We start from the raw sequence: 21,353 nt of genomic DNA, 5'->3' as shown, positions 1-21,353 counted from the left end.
ACTAATTACTGACCTAAAACCATTGGACCTTAACCACGGTCACGTCCGTTCAACCGGCCGGAAACGACGACAAACCGAAGTCGTCGTCGGTGCGCCTATACCTATATATAATGGGGTTTTCCACAGGTCGTATATCTACTGTGTATTATACGTCTAGTGCGCAAATGGCGATGAGCAGAGAAAACTCCGCCGAGGTTAATGTTTTGGTTCGACGAAAAGCGATTTTTCTTTCGGTGCGATGGAAAGCAAAAAAAATGTATTCGAATGGGAACCACTGGCCGAGTGAAAGTTTTCCACGCACTAAGACAAATGGACTGTGAAAAAAAATAATAATGCTCACAGCATGGGGGCATCCCATCCGTATCAGTTATTGACATCATTTGCATATTCCGGTGACAAATAGGTTTTACCTCTCCGCAACATTAGAGAGTACGTCATCATATTAAATGAAATCATAACCAATGTATAGTATAAAAAACATGTAATATATATATATTTATGTATGTAAAAAAAAAGGTACATATTAACTTATAAATAATTGTTTCCATACAAAACAATCGAATATAGACATATAGTGCTAATTATAGCCTATAGGTAGGTATTAATATTTTATTTATTCTGGACGGCTCGTGTGATTAGTAAACTGGACGGAATACTTTTTCGTTTTAATCACAATACAAAATGTTTTAACTCTAATTAAATTATGTCTAATATAATATTATAATATATATAAAAAAAAACAAAACAAAAAATTAAAAATACATACCTTGTCAATTTCCCTAAATCTAACAAAAATGTCCGTAAATCCACGAAAAAAAAAAAAAATTAAGGGACTTTTTGAATACAGTCACAGGCAGTGTAGTGCACTAGTGCGTAATGTTTTTCAACATAATTTCTTAAGAGTAAATAGGTACAAATAAATAAATTGTTATTAATACTTCATAAAAATACTATACATGATATCCTATTGGGTGAGTGGTCTCTGGACTAAGAGATCGATTAATCAATATAAATAAATACTATAAATAAAATTAGATACATAGGATTATGATATATCACATTGAGGTTTCTAGCGGTTGGCTATGTGATCTGGGAGGAGGTGACGGTGCCTGATCCAAATTGGTTTCAAGGACTTCTGCACTACTGTATACTCCTCGACTGCTTACGTCTGTCCACATACCCACTGTAGATGCAAATGTTGAGTTATCTCTAAAACCTAAATTCATAAATATAGTTTATTTAATTTTTTGTATTTTATATTTATAAAAAAACCAAGAAATTACCATTATTTTTGTATGCTAAATCATAATTATTTTCGATGTGTATAGGATCGTTAACATTGTGTACTTCGTATAATTCACTTGGCTCATATTCATCAACAGATGAATTAAATTGTGATTTCATTATGGAATCGCTACTTCCGTTGGCTTTGGATGATATTGTGTTAAAACCACTGCTATTATCAATTATCTATAAAATTAGAATGATATAAGTTTTCTCAATAACTATTGCTACAAATTAATAATTATAGAATACCATACTATTATAAATATTTAAATAAGATAAAATTATTTTGACTCACTGGTTTACGTCGGTAATTTAATTCAGAAAATGCTGGCTGTGACAGGGATAATGATCGTAGAGATGTTAATGATTGGCGAATTGAATTTCGTCTGTTTAGCCTTTGCACTTGCCTTTGCTTTGATTTAGTCCACCAGCAACATAATACAAATGCCACACAAATCAGACACCCAAATATTAATCCCGTAACAGCAATGTTGACAAAATCATCACGCCACTTCAATGGATTAATAGTCACTTGAGGGTCTAATAACAAATTGATATTTTACCAACAATATTAAAATTAGCACTGAATTGTTTTTGTTTTGAAGCAAATATGTTATTACCCATTTCACAAATGAAGGCATTACGAAAAGTACATTCTAAATTAGTGTGTACTTTGTTAAAACCGAGAGCTGTACACTGACCAATGTAGTCAATATGCTGAACCCATATTAAACCATAGTCATAGATCTGTAATTGCAGTGTTCTCCGGATATTTGCATAGTCACCAGTAATGAACGGCAATGAAGCATTCATAGTCTAAAAATTAAATATAACATTTAATCTGTATTCAACAATACTTAAAATATTAATTACCATGCAAAATGTCTTAGCTTCATAAAATGTCATTGGTACTGCTATGTATCCATAACAAGTATTAGAGTTTGGCATTAAGATCCATGGAGGAGGACATTTTTCTGATTCTAAAATAGTTTTATTTGTTGAATAATACGGTATTACATCTACTGGCATTAATTCTATTTCATCTCTGTAGTCTTTGATGCGCCCATGTACAGCAATGGTATCATTAAAACCCCAATAGTTGTGACGAGCATCAATGGAACCATCAATAGCATAAATATAATCACTGCAAACATAAGTGTAACTATGGATTCTTTAAACAATAACAAAAATAATGAGCATTTTTTAATGAAAAAAATATCTTTACTTTGATCTGTTATTACTGGTCGCCGCTATGATTTCATAGTTATTTTCAGGGTCATAAAATATATTGTGTATATAATATTGACCGTTTGATAAAGCCAATATTGTTCCTTTGTTCTGTAAGTTTGTTGCTTCATTCCTATCACGATAAAATTTAATTTATAGTTAAACAGTCACACAAATAAATTTTAAATACGTTTTTACCAATAAAATCCGTTATGTGATGTTGATGACTGTAATGGCAATCGAATTCCATGAAAACCAGACATTTGTAGAACATGAAAACCAATGTTACTATAAACGTAGTTGAATGTAAAATTTGAAATAACCTTAAAATGAAATAAAGTTAAAAATTAAAAATGATTTTATTTTGAATTTTGAATTATAATAATATAATTACCTGGACAAGCTGAATGATGTTTTCATATGGAGCGATATTATTTGAGAAAAAGTTGCGATAAATGGTTATATGTTGTTGAGGGGCCACACGTATACCACTAATATTTAATACTGGTAAATTAACATTTTCTGTAAATAAATTATTATGGATGATTGCTTGCAAAGCAGTAGCAAATCCACTAGAATCTGCTGTCACTTTAAGTCCACCTTGATTTTTCATAATAAGATTATTCTAAAATTGAAATTAAAAACAAATTTAAAGAATGAAAAAGCCTAATTAAATCAAAACAATTTAAACATAATAATTACAAATAAAAACAATTAATTATAAATTATAAGAACTAGAACACAGCTAGTGAAGTTGAAGAACAAAAGGATGGAAACATGGTATTTTACTATTTCAATATCAGGATAGTAAGAATATTTGAATATTTATGAAAAAAGGATATAGAAACATTTAATTCGGATAGACAGATAAAATAAACCATAATTTACTTTATCATGAACATTAGTTAATCAGATTTAGGATGAATAATAAACAGGAACATCCAGAAGAGCTTAAAAGAATTTATACAAAGTGTTTTGTAAAAATATTATATAACTTATTATACCAAAAAATGTCTTACATGAAGTAGTAAACTTTGAGTATTTTGCAACTGAAATTGGATAGGCATTTCGCATGTACTAATGTTTGAATCGGGTATGTGGCGACAATTGTTGATTATCTTATTCCAAGCAACACTAATGTGTGGATTTACCTCACCTGCACAAGCATAACTAATAGCACCCATAAAATTATTGCTGATCACTGAATATGAAATATTATGTTCAGTGTTGCGATCTAAAAATAATCAATAAAAATATAATTGTATTTATTTTTTTTTTTGATGAGAATATAATTATAGTTAAATATATTAAAATATTATATTAATGAAATGCACATACCAAAACCTATAGCAGCAATGGGAAGGGTAACAATTTCTGCAATAAAGCCATAAATACGAGAAGAAGCAGATCGAGCTATAGTTTTTAAGCTAATGCTACCAAATGTGGATTTAATGAATCTTCTTCTTTGAGATTTGGGAGATTTTACGAGACGAATGATTTCAGAAGTTTTATTATATAATATTCCATCATAAATTCCCACATAATCACTTTCATGTGCTAAATTTAACTGTAGTAATCTATAATATAATATATATATATACAACAATTAAAATAGTTTAATAGTTCTATTTAAGTAAACTAACAATAATAATACTTAATTTGTTTACCTTAAACCTAATGATTTAGATCCCAAATAGCTACGGAAAATTTTGACACAAGATATAGGTTGATCACTATATTTGAAATGTACAATCATTCGTTCATACACCACTACATCTTTAATGGGATCACACATGTCCAATAAACCAAATGTATCTTTAGGAATATTCACTTGTTTTAACACATCAAAGGAACTTTCATCGTTTTCTTGCCCTTCTCCAGTCAATGAAATTATGTTAATACCAATTCCAGTATTATTTTCAATCCTGAGACACCAATTAGTATTAAAGTATAATCAAATTTATTTTTAAAAATATTAGAACTAACCAATTAGAAAAAAGATGTATGTTTTGGTGTTTAAATGTAATAACAGATATCCCATGAGATGCTGAATTTGTAACATTAATAGAATTAATGTAAGGAGATTTTCCAATTATCATCACAGCAGGAGATAATTCATTATGTAACACTCCAGCACCCTCAATTTGCACATATTGTAATTGAGATTGCACATTTGTTTTCAATCCGTGGTTTTCATTATCGTGCAAAAATTCAGAATAATCATTTACTTCAAAATCATTGTTAGAAAATCTATGAAAGTAAACATAATCAATTAAATTATTATATTGTATTAAGCAAGAGTACACTTTCATTGTGATTTCAGTAAATATATGTTCAAGTCTATATGATTACATATTATTATATAAAGTTAAATTAAATATAAATATTAACTATATGGAGTATGACACATAGGGTAATATCAATCTTTACTCCTAACTCAAATATACAAAATCTCCTTTAGGGTTCTAATTTTTAGTGTATTATTATTTATAATCTATATTTGATTAATTTAAATCACTTGAATATTTTGTATTTCCTTACAGTAAGCAATCAGAATTATTTCAAGGAAAAGGTCATACAAATTTAAACAAATAATACAACTAAAGAAAAGAATCTGGTATACGCTTACTAACAATAAAACAAATAAGGAGGGTCCAGATCTAGGACCTCCCTTTGTTGCGACACTATTACCTTATGCCTCCCCAATGATGTTGATCGCTAGTAAGAATACTTTCGGTACAATACACAAACACAAATGATTCATCATTCCAATCACATGTTAAAAATTCATCAGTAAAATTTAAAATTGGACAATCCAAGAAGTTGTTTTCATTCCCTGAAATGAAATATTGATAAATATAGAAATTATTTTTCAATTTATTCAATTAAATTACCTGAACATCCAAAATGTTGTGGCCAGCTTTGAGCAGCAACTACCATTTGACTATCATTATAATAATGTTTCTTCCAGGTAAACCAATTGTTGGAGGTAGTACTATTCGATCCAATTTCTTTACATACAACTTTAGCATTAGCTTCAGTAAATGAGCGATCACAAGTTGGTAGCCACTGCATTAAAGTACTGTTCCATATCTCCAAAAATCCAAATAAGTTGGTATTTGTTCCACCAATATTTTTCATATGATTTAACCGTATTGTAGGCCTTGACAGATGATATAATTATACTTAACTTAAAAATTATGTAAAATGTTGTCATAATAATATTACCTGGACTTTAGATTGTGTGAATGTGGTATCATGACTTTATTAATGGGTTTAAATGTTATTTCACCACCAGTATATCCCCTAGCCACCAGAGAACCAAGAACGAGGATACCAATATTAGGTGCAAATTCTAATGTTGTTCCTGGTAATATAGTTAAAGTTACTCCAGGCATTATAGTAATGTCCGATAAAACTACGTATGCATTTTCTTGAGGAGCTATAATCATTGATTCTGAAATTTTACCGCCTAATACTCCATTTGAAGTGCGTAAAACATCATCCCATGTTGTCTATATCAAATTAAAAAAAAAATATTGTAATTTAATTTTAAAAATATAGAAGTTAAAAAACAAACTCACAGATAAAGAGGCATCAAAAGAATCATCAATTAAAAATGGTGTAAAAACAGTTACGGCATTATTATTCCAATCATCAAAATCAAATATAAGGTCTTTTATACGACTAATATCTAAAGAACCCCAGTAGTTGTTTGCCATGTTTATTGCATTGCTTGTTCTTGATGTATGGAGACCAGCAATAACATTATAGTTCATACTATTACTTGATGACATTAAATTTCGATCAATTTTAACATTTTGAATCCCATCAAATATAATCAAAGCAGAGATTGACTAAAATATGAAATTAATTAAGTTATTGAAGTACAAATTTTTAATATATAATTACTCCTGTTGTAAGTAGCCTTGAGTTACTATTAAATATATTTTCTCTGAACAATGCGAAAACCGAACTCATAATTTCACATTGGCTTTTAATATTAAACTTAATCATGAATTCTCCAATGTTGGAATTTATTGTATTCTTCCAGATTAACATATATTTTTCCATACCAGTTATCATTATCAAACCATCTAAATAACGTTTAATGTGAGTGTTGAGGAAAATATAATTAAGAAATTGCTTGATAAATTACCTTTACATATGTTATTTTGTATAGTATTACGGGTAATATTTAACATGGCAAAGTGTCCACCAATATTCAATTTTAAATTTGAATTGTGAACCAATGTATTGTTGTCAATTATCACAACATGTGTGATGTTTTCATCATATGAATATAAATATGGTAATGTCAATTGGATACCATCTTTTAGATTTCGTTCAAAAGAATTTCCTGTTAACTCCCATTTGTAAATATTTAATGAATTTTGTGTGTCCCTAATAGTGAAAATAAGTAGTTAGGAAAGAAAATTATAATTAAAATTTTTTTTTAGTATTATTAACTGATTAAAATATGGTATGTAAAGTAAAAATAATTTAACATACTTGGAATGATGATTGATAATTTTTCCATTATTTGCTATTGTTGAACTATTCACACTTATATGAATATGAGATTTATTAAACAGTCCAAATGGAAATGAAAACTGCTCAATTTCTCGAACAAGTAAACCCTCATTTGTATTATAAGATATATCACAATCATATAAATGTATAGTTTCATTCAAAGCGCGTAAATAAAACTGGCCCTTTTTTGGTTTATTGTTATATTTGTGACTTTCAGTACTCATAAATCTAATCATAAAATAAAAAAAATTAATTTAAGAAAGTAAATTCTAAATAAAAACTTACTCGCTGTAATAAGTCAGAAATACTCCAATTTCATTGCTTTTAATAGCAGTTTTAGTAACAAATAATGTTGGTTCAGGTTGAACTAATAATCCTTGATTTATTGTAGCTAAAAAAGTTATGATAATACAATTTAAATATTTTGAAATTATGAAATTTTAAAGTATTAAATTATTTAACGATATTTATACCTGGTACGCATGATATAAGAAGAACAATATTTCCTCGTGGATTTGATCCACTACTGTAATTCAAAATGATACCATTGGAACTACTTTGAGTAGGAAAAATTCCAGTATCACGATTAGAGCTCCACAAAATAATATCATTAATCTTATTACTATGAATATTACGAATAGAAATTCTTTCACTACTATTATTATGAGGTATATTTAACATCTGAATTCCAACAACATAATTGATTTTCGTACACTAAAATAAATATCAATAAATGAATATAATTCTCAAACATTAGATAAAAATTGAATAGGTACTTGGAAAATTATTTTGGATTGAATTGGTTCTGTTAAATGTATTTGCTTAGTGATAACATATCTAAATTCATTGGGTTTTAAATCTATTTGGAAATTTGATTGATCATTTGGCAATAGTACGGGTTTATATTGATATGAACTTGATGCAAATGGTTTAAACCAACCGGCCAGCTCTCGTTGTTTATCAATGCTAATTGAAACATCATGCTGAATACCAAATTTATTCCTTTCAATTTTACTATCTGAAAATAATAATACTTTTATATTATTTATCTTAAATTAACTATGTATAATATTTACCTTGAATGTTCAAACCAAGTTGTTTGAAGAATATCCCAGCTCCTTTATTGCCACTAAACTCTGAATTACGAATATAGCTCAAACTGTTATGCAAGTCAGAATAAAGTACTTCCAAGCCATTTCCAGCATTGTCTGTTATACGGACACCTTCAAATGTATGTCTATTCAAATCTACCTGCAGAGCTGTAAAAATAGATAAATAATACAGCTGTAAATGCTACTGTCACAAAACTAATTTTTTGGGAATTTAAAAATAAAATCTTTAAAGAAAACATCTCCCTTTTTCTGAATTGACAGTTAAAAATTCTTTTGCATGGATTCTACACGGTTTACATACTTAAATGTTTAAGTACTTTTATAGTTAAATAACATATTTAATTTTAATTTTAGAAAACATACCGGGTCCAAATTCATTAGTTATATAATCAAAAAGTCCAGCTTTTTCTATTGTAATATATTGTAGATTACATGTATCTGCCAATACACCCAATCTTAAGCCGGTCCAACCAGGTTGTTCACATCGAAAAGCAACATCTTTTGAATGATCACACAACTGTTCGGAGTCAATTACTATTTCAACTCTACAATTTATCATATCTATATCTTCATCAGAACAAGTGACATTACTAAAAATAAATATTAAATTATGATTGGAATATTCAAGAACATTAAAATTTTAATTACTTACGTTAATAATACTGGTTCTAATGGATCAGCAAGAGGAACATCAACTTTCCAATCTGCGGGATTTAAAACTAGACCCAATTGTCGGCATACTAATGCAGCGTTATCAATTGTCCAACCATAATTACAAACTGTTCCCCATGTGTTCAACTCTTCAGAAAATACCTGTTTTAAACAAAATGTTTTCTTAATGTAAAATAACAATAATATGAAAACAAATTTCATACCTGAAGTCTTCCTTCATTAAATGTCCTTCCAGCAACCAACTTAACTCGAGTATTTGCATTAACAGTCTCAATTGGTGGATCTACCACAGGAACAGGAGGCTCATTTAAAGTAAATTTTATGTTGCCAAAGCTTCTACCACGAGCTTCTAATTTTCCAGCTACCATTATGCCAACACCTGGATTAAATCTAAAATATTTACATTTTAGAAGATAAATACAATCATTGTAGTACAATTAAATATAAAATTACTTCAAAGTGACATCAGGATGTATAATTAATTTTCCACTAGATGCCACATTAATATCTCTTGTGACGATATATTCACCACTATACACAGTTTCTACACCATCTACTTCTCCACCAAAATCATTAGGTTCTTTATACAATTGAGTTACAACTGTAGAAACAGTCATTATTGATGTAGTACCAGGGTTTGTAGGATGTAACAAGAAGGGGACAAATTCAATTTTAGCCAAATTATACCGGTCACGTCTGTCAAAAATTGAATAGCAAATCAAATATCATAAAATAAAAGAAAAAATAATTAACTTACCTATGAAACAGTCTATTTATGATAAAATGATCATCCGTGTTTCCTAACCAATTATAAGTAGTATTTACTACAAGACTTTGATCTTCAAGTTGTACTCCTATTTCATAGTTTGACAGGGGGTTTTCAATAATATTTCTCATAATAATTACATTAGAAGAAGCAACAACAATTACTGCCGCCACTTTATTTCTTGAAACCAACTTAAAAGGTTGAGTTATTCTATTATTCTTTAAATAATTCCATGTGAATAGCAAATTTTGCAGTTGACTATATGTACTTAAACCCAAATTAACGACATAACTTCCACTGTTATCATAAAATTCATTATATCTCAGTAAAGCATTCGTTGGTGTTTCATCAAAGTCTTCATCAAAATGTTCATTTCTAATTAATATACAACCATACTCTTGTTTTTTGAATCGATTGAACTCCAAAATTACATCCATGTTAAGCATTGGTTTTATAAGTACTGCCAACTTTTTATTATTAAAAAATTCATTGTGTGATATAATTACATGAGTTGTGGTGGCATCTCGTTCAATACATGATTTTATTTCTAATGCATAAATGCTGAAACTAAAAACATTCCCCGTTACATTGATCTGTGATTTGCCATGACACCATCCATCAATTTCTACTGTGTTATTATTGATTTGAGAATATGTTAAAATTGTTTTCTGAGGAACATTGCTGATTATTTTGTCCAATAATCGAACAGCTATTCCAGATCCTGAATTTGACTTGATTGATGAATACGTAATATTGCGCACTCCGCCGTTAGTATTGGTTAAAATTCCAAATCCATTATTATACACTATATCTGAACCTAATATAGTTAGATCAGCAGAACCATTATAAATATTGACTCCCGCACTTCCACTATTGTTGTGCACTGAAGAATTTAATATTGACACAGCGCTGTATAAATTCTCAACAAATAATCCAGATCCAATATTATCAGATAGAATACTTTCAGATATATTAATACTATGCCATTTCACTATAAAAATATAAGATAATTTATCCAATCAATAAATATAAATAAATTGAGATTTATTATCTTACCAAATCCTGATGTTACCCTGAGAAGACCAAATACATTTGTTCTAGCCGGTGCGGAAAATTGAATTAGTATGTTGTTACGACTTGATGTTACTGATTGTGGTACAGTATTGTTGAGTACAGAAATAGTAGCTAAAAGCCTAAAAATATATATTTTATATTAAATAACATAACACAGTATAACAAATATCAAATTTATAAAAAATACCTATCAGGAGTCGATACTTCTCCATCATAAATATATATAAATGAATTGTTGTCAAGTTGTTGAGAACGAGTATGTTCAATATTTACAGTTAAGACTTGACCAATTTTAGTGAATAAACTCTGCAGTTAAAAATATATAGATTATTTAGTGTAAATAATATTATATTAAATAAAATTATATGTATAGACCTTATAGCAGTTGATTTGTTTAGCGTTATAACTATTTTGTTGAACAGAAACAAGAACAGGAAATGTTTGACTAGTTGTTGTTGGAAGAGAACACAATTCGTTAACATTACTCATGAGATCATGATTGACATTGCCTTGAACCATATGTATGCCATCACCTTTGTTGTTAGACACCAAAGTTTTCATTAAACTCAATTGACCAAATGATGAATTCATAAAAATACCATGTCCTGAAAATAAATATTAAATATTTAAGATAATATTATTAAAAAAAAATGAACAGTAAAACGATTAACCAAACATCGTATTTTGTTACGAACATGGTTGATGTAGAAACAATAGTATTATATGAAATAATGAAAACAAAATTTTCTATACAATAAGTACAGTACCTCTATTATTTTTTATAATACAGTCTTGCAAATCTAGTATAGAATCTGATGTGGTTATGTTGATACCATTGTATGCAGAATGTAATATTGACACATTTCTTAATAATGGTGGTACTCCATCAACTTCTATGACTGAAGTAGATTTAAATTCAGCACCAACACCAGCATACCTACAATTATTTTTAAAATATCATAGGTACTAAAAAATACAAAAATTAAAAGATTATTAATCCAGCGACATCATTTTAGAATTTACTAGACATGAGTAAAATGTACAGAAGACAAAAGATAGCCTACATTATTAAAATAACTTTAAAAATTAGATTACATAAATGTCTCCAATCCAAAAAATATGCCTCTGAATTAATGATCATAAACAGATAGATATTAAGAATAAATAAATTGCATACGTTAATATAACATGATTCAGTTCTGATAGTGATACTGGTTGATATAGAGTGTTATGATTTATTAATGATTTTTTGAACTGAGCTTTTTCAAATTTAAGACCTTTCCAATAACTTTTTACTGCAAAGCTGTTTTCATAATACGGCTGACATTCAATAGCAATATCTTGCTTAAGATCTGAAAATTATATTTTAATAAATAATTAGAGATTAATGATGATGATTCATTCATGATGAGTCATATACTTAAAAATATAATTGAAATGTTAAGTAATTGATATAGATACTTCAACTTACCACAACTACCAGATCCTAATTTTTTGTTTTCCCATCCACTGCAACTATTTAAATCATTTTCAAACCCTTTACATTGCAAATTAGACAATAGCAGACGTGTGTGAAGCTTATCTACTGCAGGTTCCATCCAACGTAAAAATTTACCTCCGCGAAAACCCAAATGCCGACATGTTGTTTGGAGGTCTGCATTGTTCCATCTATACATTTAAGAGGACAAAATTTAGTTAAATCATTTGGAAATTTACTTTAGATTGTGCAGATTAGAGCTTCCTTACTGTGTTGATGTACAAACTGATCTCCAAGCACCTTTATGAAATAACTGTAAACGTCCAGCTAGTATACTAGGACCATCTACAAGTCTTATATTTGAAGAAGTCTGACTTAGAGCATCGTCCGCGTCTTCAACATTAGCACTAGATGTCATTACAATTTTATTATGAGCATCTCCCTAAAAAATATGTTATTAATATAAATAAATAAGTTTATTTATTAGATTATTTTTAAAATATGTTACATTTGCAATAATTGATCCTTTCACGGTGATCCCGGTTTTCGGTGAAAATTTAAGTAATACACCTGGATCTATAATGAGCTGGCCAGTATCTTCGATAATGACATTATTCAAAATAAAGTAAGGGCTTTGATCGGCTTTTAAGCGATGATGATTAGTAACAATTCCTCCAGACCATTCCGTGTAGCCTTTGGTAGATTTAAGTTCATTTGGCCAAGTATAATCAGCATGTACATGAAATACGAATACCTGAATAAACTGTAACAGTCTTAGTAATTTCAATGTTGTTAAAGCCATTTTATTTTAATATCACATCATTTAAATTATTAACGTATCGAAACAAATTTTCTAGTTCAAATGGTTTCAAACAAATATAAAAAAAAAAAACAACAACAAAAACTGAACAAAATTCTTTAACTAAACTACAGTCTACAAGAAAAAATCTATTTAAACTATTTGAAATTCTACACCCAGCCCATTGTTTGTGTTTTCGTACGGTACTATCAATATAGTATATTTTGTATTTTTGTAATAGTTAATAATCTTATTATGACTTTATTAGCGTAACGGGTCTATGGGGAGGGGATCAGATGTCGCAACAGGTGAACGGAACAAAGACGTTATATATAAGTATACCATTTTTTATTGGATCCTCAAATTCTTATTCAACCGTTTAATTTAGAAAGATAATTTTATTTATTTACTGGCACTTAGACCACTACTGAATTAATTGATGTAATGTGTTTCATCTAAAAGAAGGAGGGAGGTATTCTGTAAATTCATGAATTCAACATTGTTATCTAAATATCTAAATATAAATTGTGCGTTATATTGATTATTTACCAGTCAAAACTTAAATTTTAACATTTAGTTTATATTATTTTAAAAGATTATTACCTATAGATTATGTCGACTAATCTGCGTGACTGTGTCACAGCTCATAATAATATAATATCATAACATATAATGATTTGGTGACGCGTAATTTTCGTCAAAAATAACAATCAAAAGTTAAGAAAATAGTCACCTGGAAAACTTTTATAATGGTAACAATAAATTAATATTAACTGGAAAAATACTACTTGGTAAAATCACTAAAATCAAATTTGATGAAGTTTAGTTTAAGGAAATATTTAAGTGGAAAATTATTTTTAGAGATTCCTAATTTATGAAAATATATTCATGGAAAATAATTCTGAATCAAAAAAATAATTATATCGAAAAAGTGAACTTTGGAAAATATCACATGACTACATGAGTAAATATTTCAAAATAATTCTCTGATATTTAAATTTAAATACTAATAAAATATGTACAGGAATGTTAGTTAAAAGTTATAACTGATGATGCAAAATTATTTTCAAATTATTAATTTCTTTATATTATTTTAGATTCTAAACGTAGTGAATTAATTTTAAGTTTAATAATATAATTTTTTATAGAAGAGAGATTGAGTACCCCTGGACGCCTCTGTGGACCTTTCACTGTGTAGGCGCACGCCTGTTATTCAAAAACTAAAAACTTAAAAATGATAACTTACAAAAAAAAATAATAAAAATATGCTTGAAAATATGATGTTTTGAAATGACACTCTATCAAGTAAAAAATATATTTTAAAGAAGTTAAAACTTTACAAACAATTAGTGTGACACTTAAATAATTAAATGCATCGCCCAATGGCTGTACAGTGTACATTGGTATATAATAAATGAAATATTACATAGATCTTTGGAAAATTGTTTCACAACCGCATTTGGCCAATAATAATTTTTATCTGTGTACCTATATTTTGTATTTGTATTATGTTCATACATCATATTTATTATTTATAGATAAACTATTATAATAAATTGCTAATAGTTATTATGGTTTATTTATTAGCTAAATTTTTAAAGTTATAACTAATTGAAAATTTACAACGTTTTAATGAAGGTAATTTATTAATTTATGTTTAAGAGTATATATTTGGAAATACTATACTTAATATATTGGTAAAAACCTGATGTTGATATTTTATTTTTAGCACACACCTAAAGTTAAACGAGATTTTTGGACAATTTGTAACAAAATTCGAGAAGTAGTGAATTTCATCAAATTTAATTTTTGGGAATATTATTTAATATATGATATAAAAAAAACTGGATTTGTAACGTGTAATTATAATCAAACATTCTATTCATATTTAAATAAGTTTCTATTAACAGTTATTAACGCTTGGATTATGCCTGTACTATATATTAACTAATAAGTATTTATTTTTATACTTGAGGTATCATATTCGAAAATTCATTGTCTGGACCATTAAAATCTATCATTAAGTTGAATGACGAAGAAATACAATTTTTAGTCAGCTATTTTCAAAATTTCAATGGACAAGTGCCATATGGAAAATTTTGTGAAATTATACATAATGACCTACCCAAGACAAATGAAGGTTTGAGTATATGACAATTTATGCATAACTATTATAAGGAGTGGCGTGGCGTATTTTTTTTGGCGTTAAAAAATTTTAAGATTTTAAAATAAGAAATAAGAATTCACGAACATTATCTAAGTTAAGATTTGTTTTTTATTTTTTTAGTTTAAAACTACCATACCTCAACAATTGTAATATATGATAAGAAAATTGTACGGTTCATAGTTAAAACATAACTTGAAAAATCATTATTACACTATTTACCTCATTTACTGTTTTATAATAACAAATTAATACAATATTATGATCTATGAAATTTAATGGTAATTTGTCAAGGAGGTTACTACCTACTAGAGAGTAGAGACTATAAGTAATAAGTATTAAGTACTAGGGCAGTAGGTCGATAGACGATAATATAAATTTATATCCCACCCCAGAACCAATTCCAAATTGCGATACTGATTATTAGGTACCTATGACCTATCTATTAATATATTGTATAAATCATAGGCGGTCCTACGGGTGCATGCCTGTGCTGCACCTGACATTTCATTCGCCATCCACGTTTTTTTTTTTATTAGTTGAGATAATAATATTAATTTATTATAATTTATAATTGTTCATAACTGTTTATAAAAATAAATAAGATTTAAAATTCCAAGTAGAAAAATGGAATAAAATGTTTATTTGTGTGTGTGTAAGTATGTATTTATATGTGTGGTAATGATATTGGGAATTTGGGATATACGTACATAACTATGAGTATACTATAATTTAATGTGCTGTACCTGATTTAAATTCCTGGGACCGCCTATGGTACCCAGTACCCAGTAAATTTTTTTGCCATTTTCAATGTAATAACTAATAGGTTACTAACATGTACAATATTTAAGTAGGTACCTATTACATTTTAAATCTAGATAGTAGATATACAGTTATAATATGGAGTATTTGCTCTATATTTGCTTGATTTTTGGGAATGGATATTGTGTACCGATTTACCTACCTAAGTACAATTGCTCAATACAAATATCTGTCAGTTGGGCTTAAACACTTTCTCTAAGAGTTAAAACCTTTTAAAGTTCACTATTTGCATTCTTCGTTCCCCATCATAGTCTTTTGTTATAACTTTATCAACAATAATAAAAAAAAACCTAAATTATAATTTTGGACATAATCGATTAGGAATTATAAAACTATTCAACAAAATACGTTTGATTCTAACTGATGTGAGATATTACCTAAAAATATAAAAAAATCGTATTTAAAATTCAATTAGGTAGGTAAGCAAAATAGCATTCATATAACTATAAATACGCAGAAATTAGTAAAATAAAATGTTGTATCTATACAACATCTAACCATCAGGATAGGAAAAAATAAACTTCTGTTTTATTTTTGATGTTTTAAGATTTACCTCCCTCCCTTTAAAAAAACACCTATTAATCTATATCTCTTAAGAGCTTTTGTCAATTGTCATTAGACTAACATTAAAACATTTTTAGATGAATTGAACTGGATGGAAAAAAATAACCTACAATTGTTCTCTAATGAAGTAAGTATTCTAAATTATTTCTATTATACATTCTTACCTATTAACTATTTGGTAACTTTACCTGTTTTTTTACTTATTTTAGTTACAAATTTATCAATGTAAATCAAAATATAGTTCACTATGTCCAAAAATAATTAATATACATAAAAACATAAAGTACATTTTTAAACCACAAAAACATTTTTTTATGAAGTATAATAAAATTATTTATAGCTGTAAATTCGGTAATAGATAAAAAAATCTTAAAAATGTTATTCATAGTTGAAATTTTTTTTTCTTTTGATGCAAATATAAAATTTTCTACTTAAATTCATAGAGATAAAATTTAACTAAAACCATTTTGCTGTTCTTGTACTAAAATGTTTATGCAATAACATATCATTGCATAAAAAATTATAGTTTTATTAATTATTATTTTATTTGTGTTACTAAATAAAATTTTTAATTATTAAATAATATAATTTATATTGTAAAGGTGATCATAAAAGACAAAATTAAAGAAACTAGTACAAGATCATACAGTAATAAAGATGTTAATCATCCAGTAATAACAAATAAAACACATGTAAAGGATAATGTATTAATAATAATAAAAAACCTTCAAAATTACGTTTTTGCAAATCGAATAGATATTGGCCAATTTTTTAAAGTAAAAAAAAACTGACATGTTTTAATTGATTTGAAATTTTTTAAATATTAACTTTTGCATGTTATGTAGGCTTTTGATCCTCATGGAAAAGGACATATAACTGTAACACAATTTCGCAGGTGTCTAGACATGATCGGAGTTAGTTCATTACGCTTAATGTATTATCCTGAGGCAGAATTATCTGTATTGTTACTAATGTATACAGATAAACAATGTCCAGAAAGAATTAAATGGAAACAATTTGAAGATGAAATAAATACTGGTACATAACTATAGTAAAAATAATATATTATATTAATATGTAGTTAAATTTAGAATACAATTATGGTCCAGTTTTAATTTTAAAGTCTTGCCATTAAGTCCAACTTAGTATGTTTATGTAATTCATAAATAATATACCTAATAATATTTAAAATAGTTTCTCTTTTTTCTCTTATTTATTCAGAATTTCAAATGGTTATGTTTCACAGCGCCTTCATTTTTATTAATAATTCAAATTCTAATTAAAAAATGTATTACACCAAATATTAAAATAAGTAACAAATTATGGCTGTCATATAGTATGTGGTCTTCTGGCCCAATATGTTGGCAAAAGTAATAATAATTAGAAGTGACAAATCTACCACAATTTTTTTAATCAGCAAAAATCTTGTGGCAAATAATGAAAATGCCTAATGTATTAAGTGTAGAAGTGCTATGAATTTATACCTACATAAGGAGAGAGGTAAGGAAAGGAGAGTTTTACGTTGTAAGAGAAAGGGATGTCAAAAAAAATAAATTTTTAATGATTAATTTTATACTAGACATTACTATTACAATAATTATACTATAATATTATGATATTTTTAATTTATTTATTCGTGGTAGACCGCATACTATATTTGTTAATCGCCGGTAGACTGCATACTATATGACAGCCCAAGTTATTATAATTAAGAAAGTTAGGATAATAATTTATATTTTAAATTAAAACCAACAGTTAATTTTGAAACCATTATTGTAAATATAAATGATTCAATATATTATAAGGATTCAATGTATCACACTTTTGAGATTAAATAGACTATTGATATTTTCAAAAAAATCATTGAAGAAATATTATTACTGAAGGGTCATTTAAATTTATATAAGGTTCACAATTTCACAAAATAGTTTTTTTTTTTAAGAATCATTGAACATTATTAAGAAACCACAAGGCACCATAATGATGGGATGAATCCCATAACCTTACACTTTTTTTTTCTCTAATTATTTGTATTAATCAATTTTGATTTTTGACAAATTCATTTAACATTTGAAAAATTAATAAAATAATATTTTTATTGCTTGGAAAATAGTTTTTATGGAAACAAGTCCAAGAAGAAGTGAAAGTTCAAGATTGTATAAGGAACAAATTCAATAATGTTAAATTATAATAAAATCGACTTTTTTTTTTAATATTAAGAAGTTTTATTATTACCTATGTATTTTTATATATTACCATTGAGTAAAAAATTTAAAAATATAATATTGTAAAAATATATACATTATATTAACCATTGACATATAATAGTATATTATAGTCACACTATTAACAGTATACACAAACTTATCAATTGTTTTTTAAATTTAATAAAATAAACAATTTTAAATTATCAGTTCTTCAAAAAAATAACAACAGTAATACATAAATTATAGTTGATTAAGATTTTACACAAGATAATAACATAAAGATTTTAATCTAAAAAAGTATCTCCTTCTACAACTTCTTTTAAACTAAGAACTTCCATTTGAGTAGTACCTTTAGAATCTGATCTCACAAGTTCATCTATTTGTCTATATTTTCCAGGATCAATAAGTAGTACCTACATAAAAACACAGTTAACAAATTCAATATATTTTTAAACATTTCATATAAGTAATAATATTATTCATAGTACCAAAGTAATTTCTCCAGAGTCCCAATTTTCAGACTCTACAGATGATGCTAAAGCAACAAATTTTTCCTTCAATTTTTTTGCATCTTTGCTTGTTGATTCAATTTTGAGCCGCATCATGGCTCTATCAAGTGGAAGTACACTCTTGATTAAACGAATGACATCAAGGGCCTGTTAATAACATGTTTATTGGAAATTATTGATTGAAAATATCAGTCTGTCAAGCAATTAGTATTTACTTGTTGTTTAGAGTTTCGATTCGGTTTTACTGAATAATGTACATCTTTCATTGCTTTTTCTATCATAGTTACAGAATATGGTCTTTTGGTTTCTGGGTTAACGCATTTATCTGGAAATAAAAATATCATTATTTACCAAAATTAATATTTTATTATTTATTTATTATACCCGCAACAATAGTGGCAATATCTTTATAAGACGCATCCAATTGAGCTGATCTTTCTTTATCAGAAATCTGTAACTCTCCTTTCTCTAATATATGTTTGCAAATATCGGTAGTGTTCTCAGTGTCAAAAATCTTTTGTAAATCTTCCTTTTTGGCCACTTGGCCTTTGGATACGTTAGTGAACACAGAGTGTGTTTGTAACACCTCATCAATATCTTTTTCACTATTGAAGCAAAACAAGTAAGAAAATATTTAACATTATCTTAACAATAAGTGTTATAGCCAGTGTTAACATACATGCCATTTCTCCACGAAACTACTTTATTCTTATAGCATGCTATTTCGAATCGTTTACCATTTTTCTTCATCCGAACGACAGCTACATTAGTGAGACGAATTTGATTAGTTGGAGTAAATATTTTCGACATTATAGAAACTCGTTATAAAAACAATTCAATTCTAAGTTGCATATGGTTTCATAAATATTGAAAATAAACTTCCAAAGTACAAAGCAAAAAATAAATATTTAATATTAATGTTCAAAATTTTGAATGTAAAAGCATTGAGGCATTGCTTAAAAAAAATGTGGTAATACTGATAAAGATTTAAGATATTAAACTGATTACATCGAATTATGATAACTGATAAGGAAACCGTCTGGTACTATAAATATGTGGACAATTTTACAGAGCAAAAATCCTATGGGGAAGTGGAAAACAATATTTATACAATAATAATTGTTAATTAATACAATTATTATGATTACAATATAAACTTAATTCTTAATTTCAAATTGTTTTCCCAAAATTAATATTATCTGAAGTAATTCATTTTTTTTTTTATTTAACAGATTTAGTTTATAATATGTTTACAGAGGAAAAAACCTCAGTCCAAATTATGTGTTTCATCAGTTATATAAACTTATATCATACCTAAATTGTTCTGTGATTGTAATAGATTTTAATATTTTATGTATATTGATTGACTGAAACATTTTTTTATAAACATTATTCATCATGGATTTTGTTATTAGAATGTAAATCATCGAAGAAAATTATTACTTTAAATTTTGATACACTCATGTCTGAATCTAATTACATTCCAATAACTAATAATTCATATACCAGACGTAGATGTACAAAAATAAATGATAACTTTATAATATATTCAACTAATATAAAGCTGAGTTTTACTTTACATAATATATAAATGATGATTATATTTATACCACTTTATCACATACCTCTAGATTTCTGTAGACTTCAATGGCGTACTTTTTTAATTTTGATAAATTTTAAAGGGAATTTGACAAACAAAAATATGTGGTTCGTTATGAACTATTTTATTATTATAGTAAGTCCTAAACTAATTAGGAAAGAAAATAAATTTAGTTTTTAATTATATTTTTAATTATTTATAAAACTGATATTCTTATAGCACCACTGGTATCGAATGTATCAAACAAAATATATAGTAATAATTATTAAATTATTGTGACCGATGATGATAACTATATAGGTACTAATGTAGGTATATTAATATGTTTGAATAATATGATTATCCTATTACAGTAGGTATACATTATACATGCAATTTATATTTTTATCTTGTGGCTCACTGGTAGACTTAAACCATAAATATATTATTTATATTATATTATTATGGTAAAATTATACATTTATTTGTGCTATACTATAGTATATGATCTAAGTTTTATACCTGAGTTGTGAATCGTCGTTAATATAGTGTGCACGGAGT

At 27.1% G+C, this 21,353-nt stretch overlaps 3 protein-coding genes and 1 long non-coding RNA gene across 4 annotated transcripts; 2 read left to right on the top strand and 2 right to left on the bottom strand.

The window, feature by feature from the left end:
* Positions 1–464: 464 nt before the first annotated feature.
* On the bottom strand, positions 465–13,164 carry bark (C-type lectin domain-containing protein bark beetle). The gene is made up of 36 exons (XM_015511951.2): positions 12,657–13,164; positions 12,418–12,590; positions 12,143–12,339; positions 11,849–12,023; positions 11,439–11,608; positions 11,047–11,276; positions 10,859–10,977; positions 10,654–10,790; positions 9,589–10,588; positions 9,285–9,527; positions 9,035–9,221; positions 8,812–8,972; positions 8,523–8,749; positions 8,124–8,306; positions 7,824–8,065; positions 7,521–7,761; positions 7,333–7,438; positions 7,027–7,275; positions 6,674–6,918; positions 6,427–6,611; positions 6,099–6,371; positions 5,743–6,029; positions 5,409–5,677; positions 5,206–5,350; positions 4,501–4,764; positions 4,182–4,439; positions 3,853–4,091; positions 3,534–3,748; positions 2,909–3,139; positions 2,713–2,837; positions 2,513–2,647; positions 2,161–2,431; positions 1,908–2,103; positions 1,583–1,827; positions 1,284–1,470; positions 465–1,216 (listed from the first exon to the last, which is right to left on the bottom strand). Exons 1-36 carry the CDS (start codon positions 12,948–12,950, stop codon positions 1,056–1,058), a joined length of 8,265 nt encoding a protein of 2,754 aa, XP_015367437.2. The 5' UTR covers positions 12,951–13,164; the 3' UTR covers positions 465–1,055.
* Positions 13,165–13,499: 335 nt separating this feature from the next.
* LOC149055423 (uncharacterized) lies at positions 13,500–14,378 on the top strand. The gene is made up of 3 exons (XR_016192214.1): positions 13,500–13,738; positions 13,809–13,911; positions 14,096–14,378. It is a non-coding gene; the product is annotated as an uncharacterized LOC149055423 (long non-coding RNA).
* A 162-nt stretch (positions 14,379–14,540) lies between these two features.
* On the top strand, positions 14,541–18,727 carry LOC107164202 (uncharacterized). The gene is made up of 7 exons (XM_089229690.1): positions 14,541–14,585; positions 14,677–14,806; positions 14,923–15,087; positions 16,575–16,624; positions 17,100–17,273; positions 17,343–17,535; positions 18,611–18,727. Exons 1-7 carry the CDS (start codon positions 14,580–14,582, stop codon positions 18,673–18,675), a joined length of 783 nt encoding a protein of 260 aa, XP_089085816.1. The 5' UTR covers positions 14,541–14,579; the 3' UTR covers positions 18,676–18,727.
* A 55-nt stretch (positions 18,728–18,782) lies between these two features.
* Sbds (SBDS ribosome maturation factor) lies at positions 18,783–20,180 on the bottom strand. Its single transcript, XM_089229691.1, has 5 exons — positions 19,893–20,180; positions 19,598–19,818; positions 19,429–19,538; positions 19,193–19,360; positions 18,783–19,117 (listed from the first exon to the last, which is right to left on the bottom strand). Exons 1-5 carry the CDS (start codon positions 20,021–20,023, stop codon positions 18,989–18,991), a joined length of 759 nt encoding a protein of 252 aa, XP_089085817.1. The 5' UTR covers positions 20,024–20,180; the 3' UTR covers positions 18,783–18,988.
* Between the last annotated feature and the right edge of the window lie 1,173 nt (positions 20,181–21,353).

This window comes from Diuraphis noxia, unplaced genomic scaffold (genome assembly GCF_037042655.1).
Source record: "Diuraphis noxia isolate RWA-SAM2 unplaced genomic scaffold, SU_Dnox_SAM2 contig0005, whole genome shotgun sequence".
Taxonomy (NCBI): Eukaryota; Metazoa; Arthropoda; class Insecta; order Hemiptera; family Aphididae; genus Diuraphis; species Diuraphis noxia.
This window is presented reverse-complemented; position numbering and strand designations above follow the sequence as displayed.

Excerpts from the sequence above, each read along its gene's own strand:
- bark (XM_015511951.2), bottom strand. The coding sequence starts at position 12,950 with ATGGCTTTAACAACATTGAAATTACTAAGACTGTTACAGTTTATTCAG. Across the intron at positions 8,973-9,034 it reads TTAATGAAGGAAGACTTCAG|GTATTTTCTGAAGAGTTGAA; the intron begins GTATGAAATTTG and ends TGTTTAAAACAG. Across the intron at positions 7,762-7,823 it reads AATCCAAAATAATTTTCCAA|TGTACGAAAATCAATTATGT; the intron begins GTACCTATTCAA and ends TATTTATTTTAG.
- LOC107164202 (XM_089229690.1), top strand. Across the intron at positions 14,807-14,922 it reads AAAAACTGGATTTGTAACGT|GTATCATATTCGAAAATTCA; the intron begins GTAATTATAATC and ends TTTATACTTGAG. Across the intron at positions 17,274-17,342 it reads ATATTGGCCAATTTTTTAAA|GCTTTTGATCCTCATGGAAA; the intron begins GTAAAAAAAAAC and ends CATGTTATGTAG.
- Sbds (XM_089229691.1), bottom strand. The coding sequence starts at position 20,023 with ATGTCGAAAATATTTACTCCAACTAATCAAATTCGTCTCACTAATGTA. Across the intron at positions 19,819-19,892 it reads GTTTCGTGGAGAAATGGCAT|TGAAAAAGATATTGATGAGG; the intron begins GTATGTTAACAC and ends TTGCTTCAATAG. Across the intron at positions 19,539-19,597 it reads TATTGCCACTATTGTTGCGG|ATAAATGCGTTAACCCAGAA; the intron begins GTATAATAAATA and ends TTTTATTTCCAG.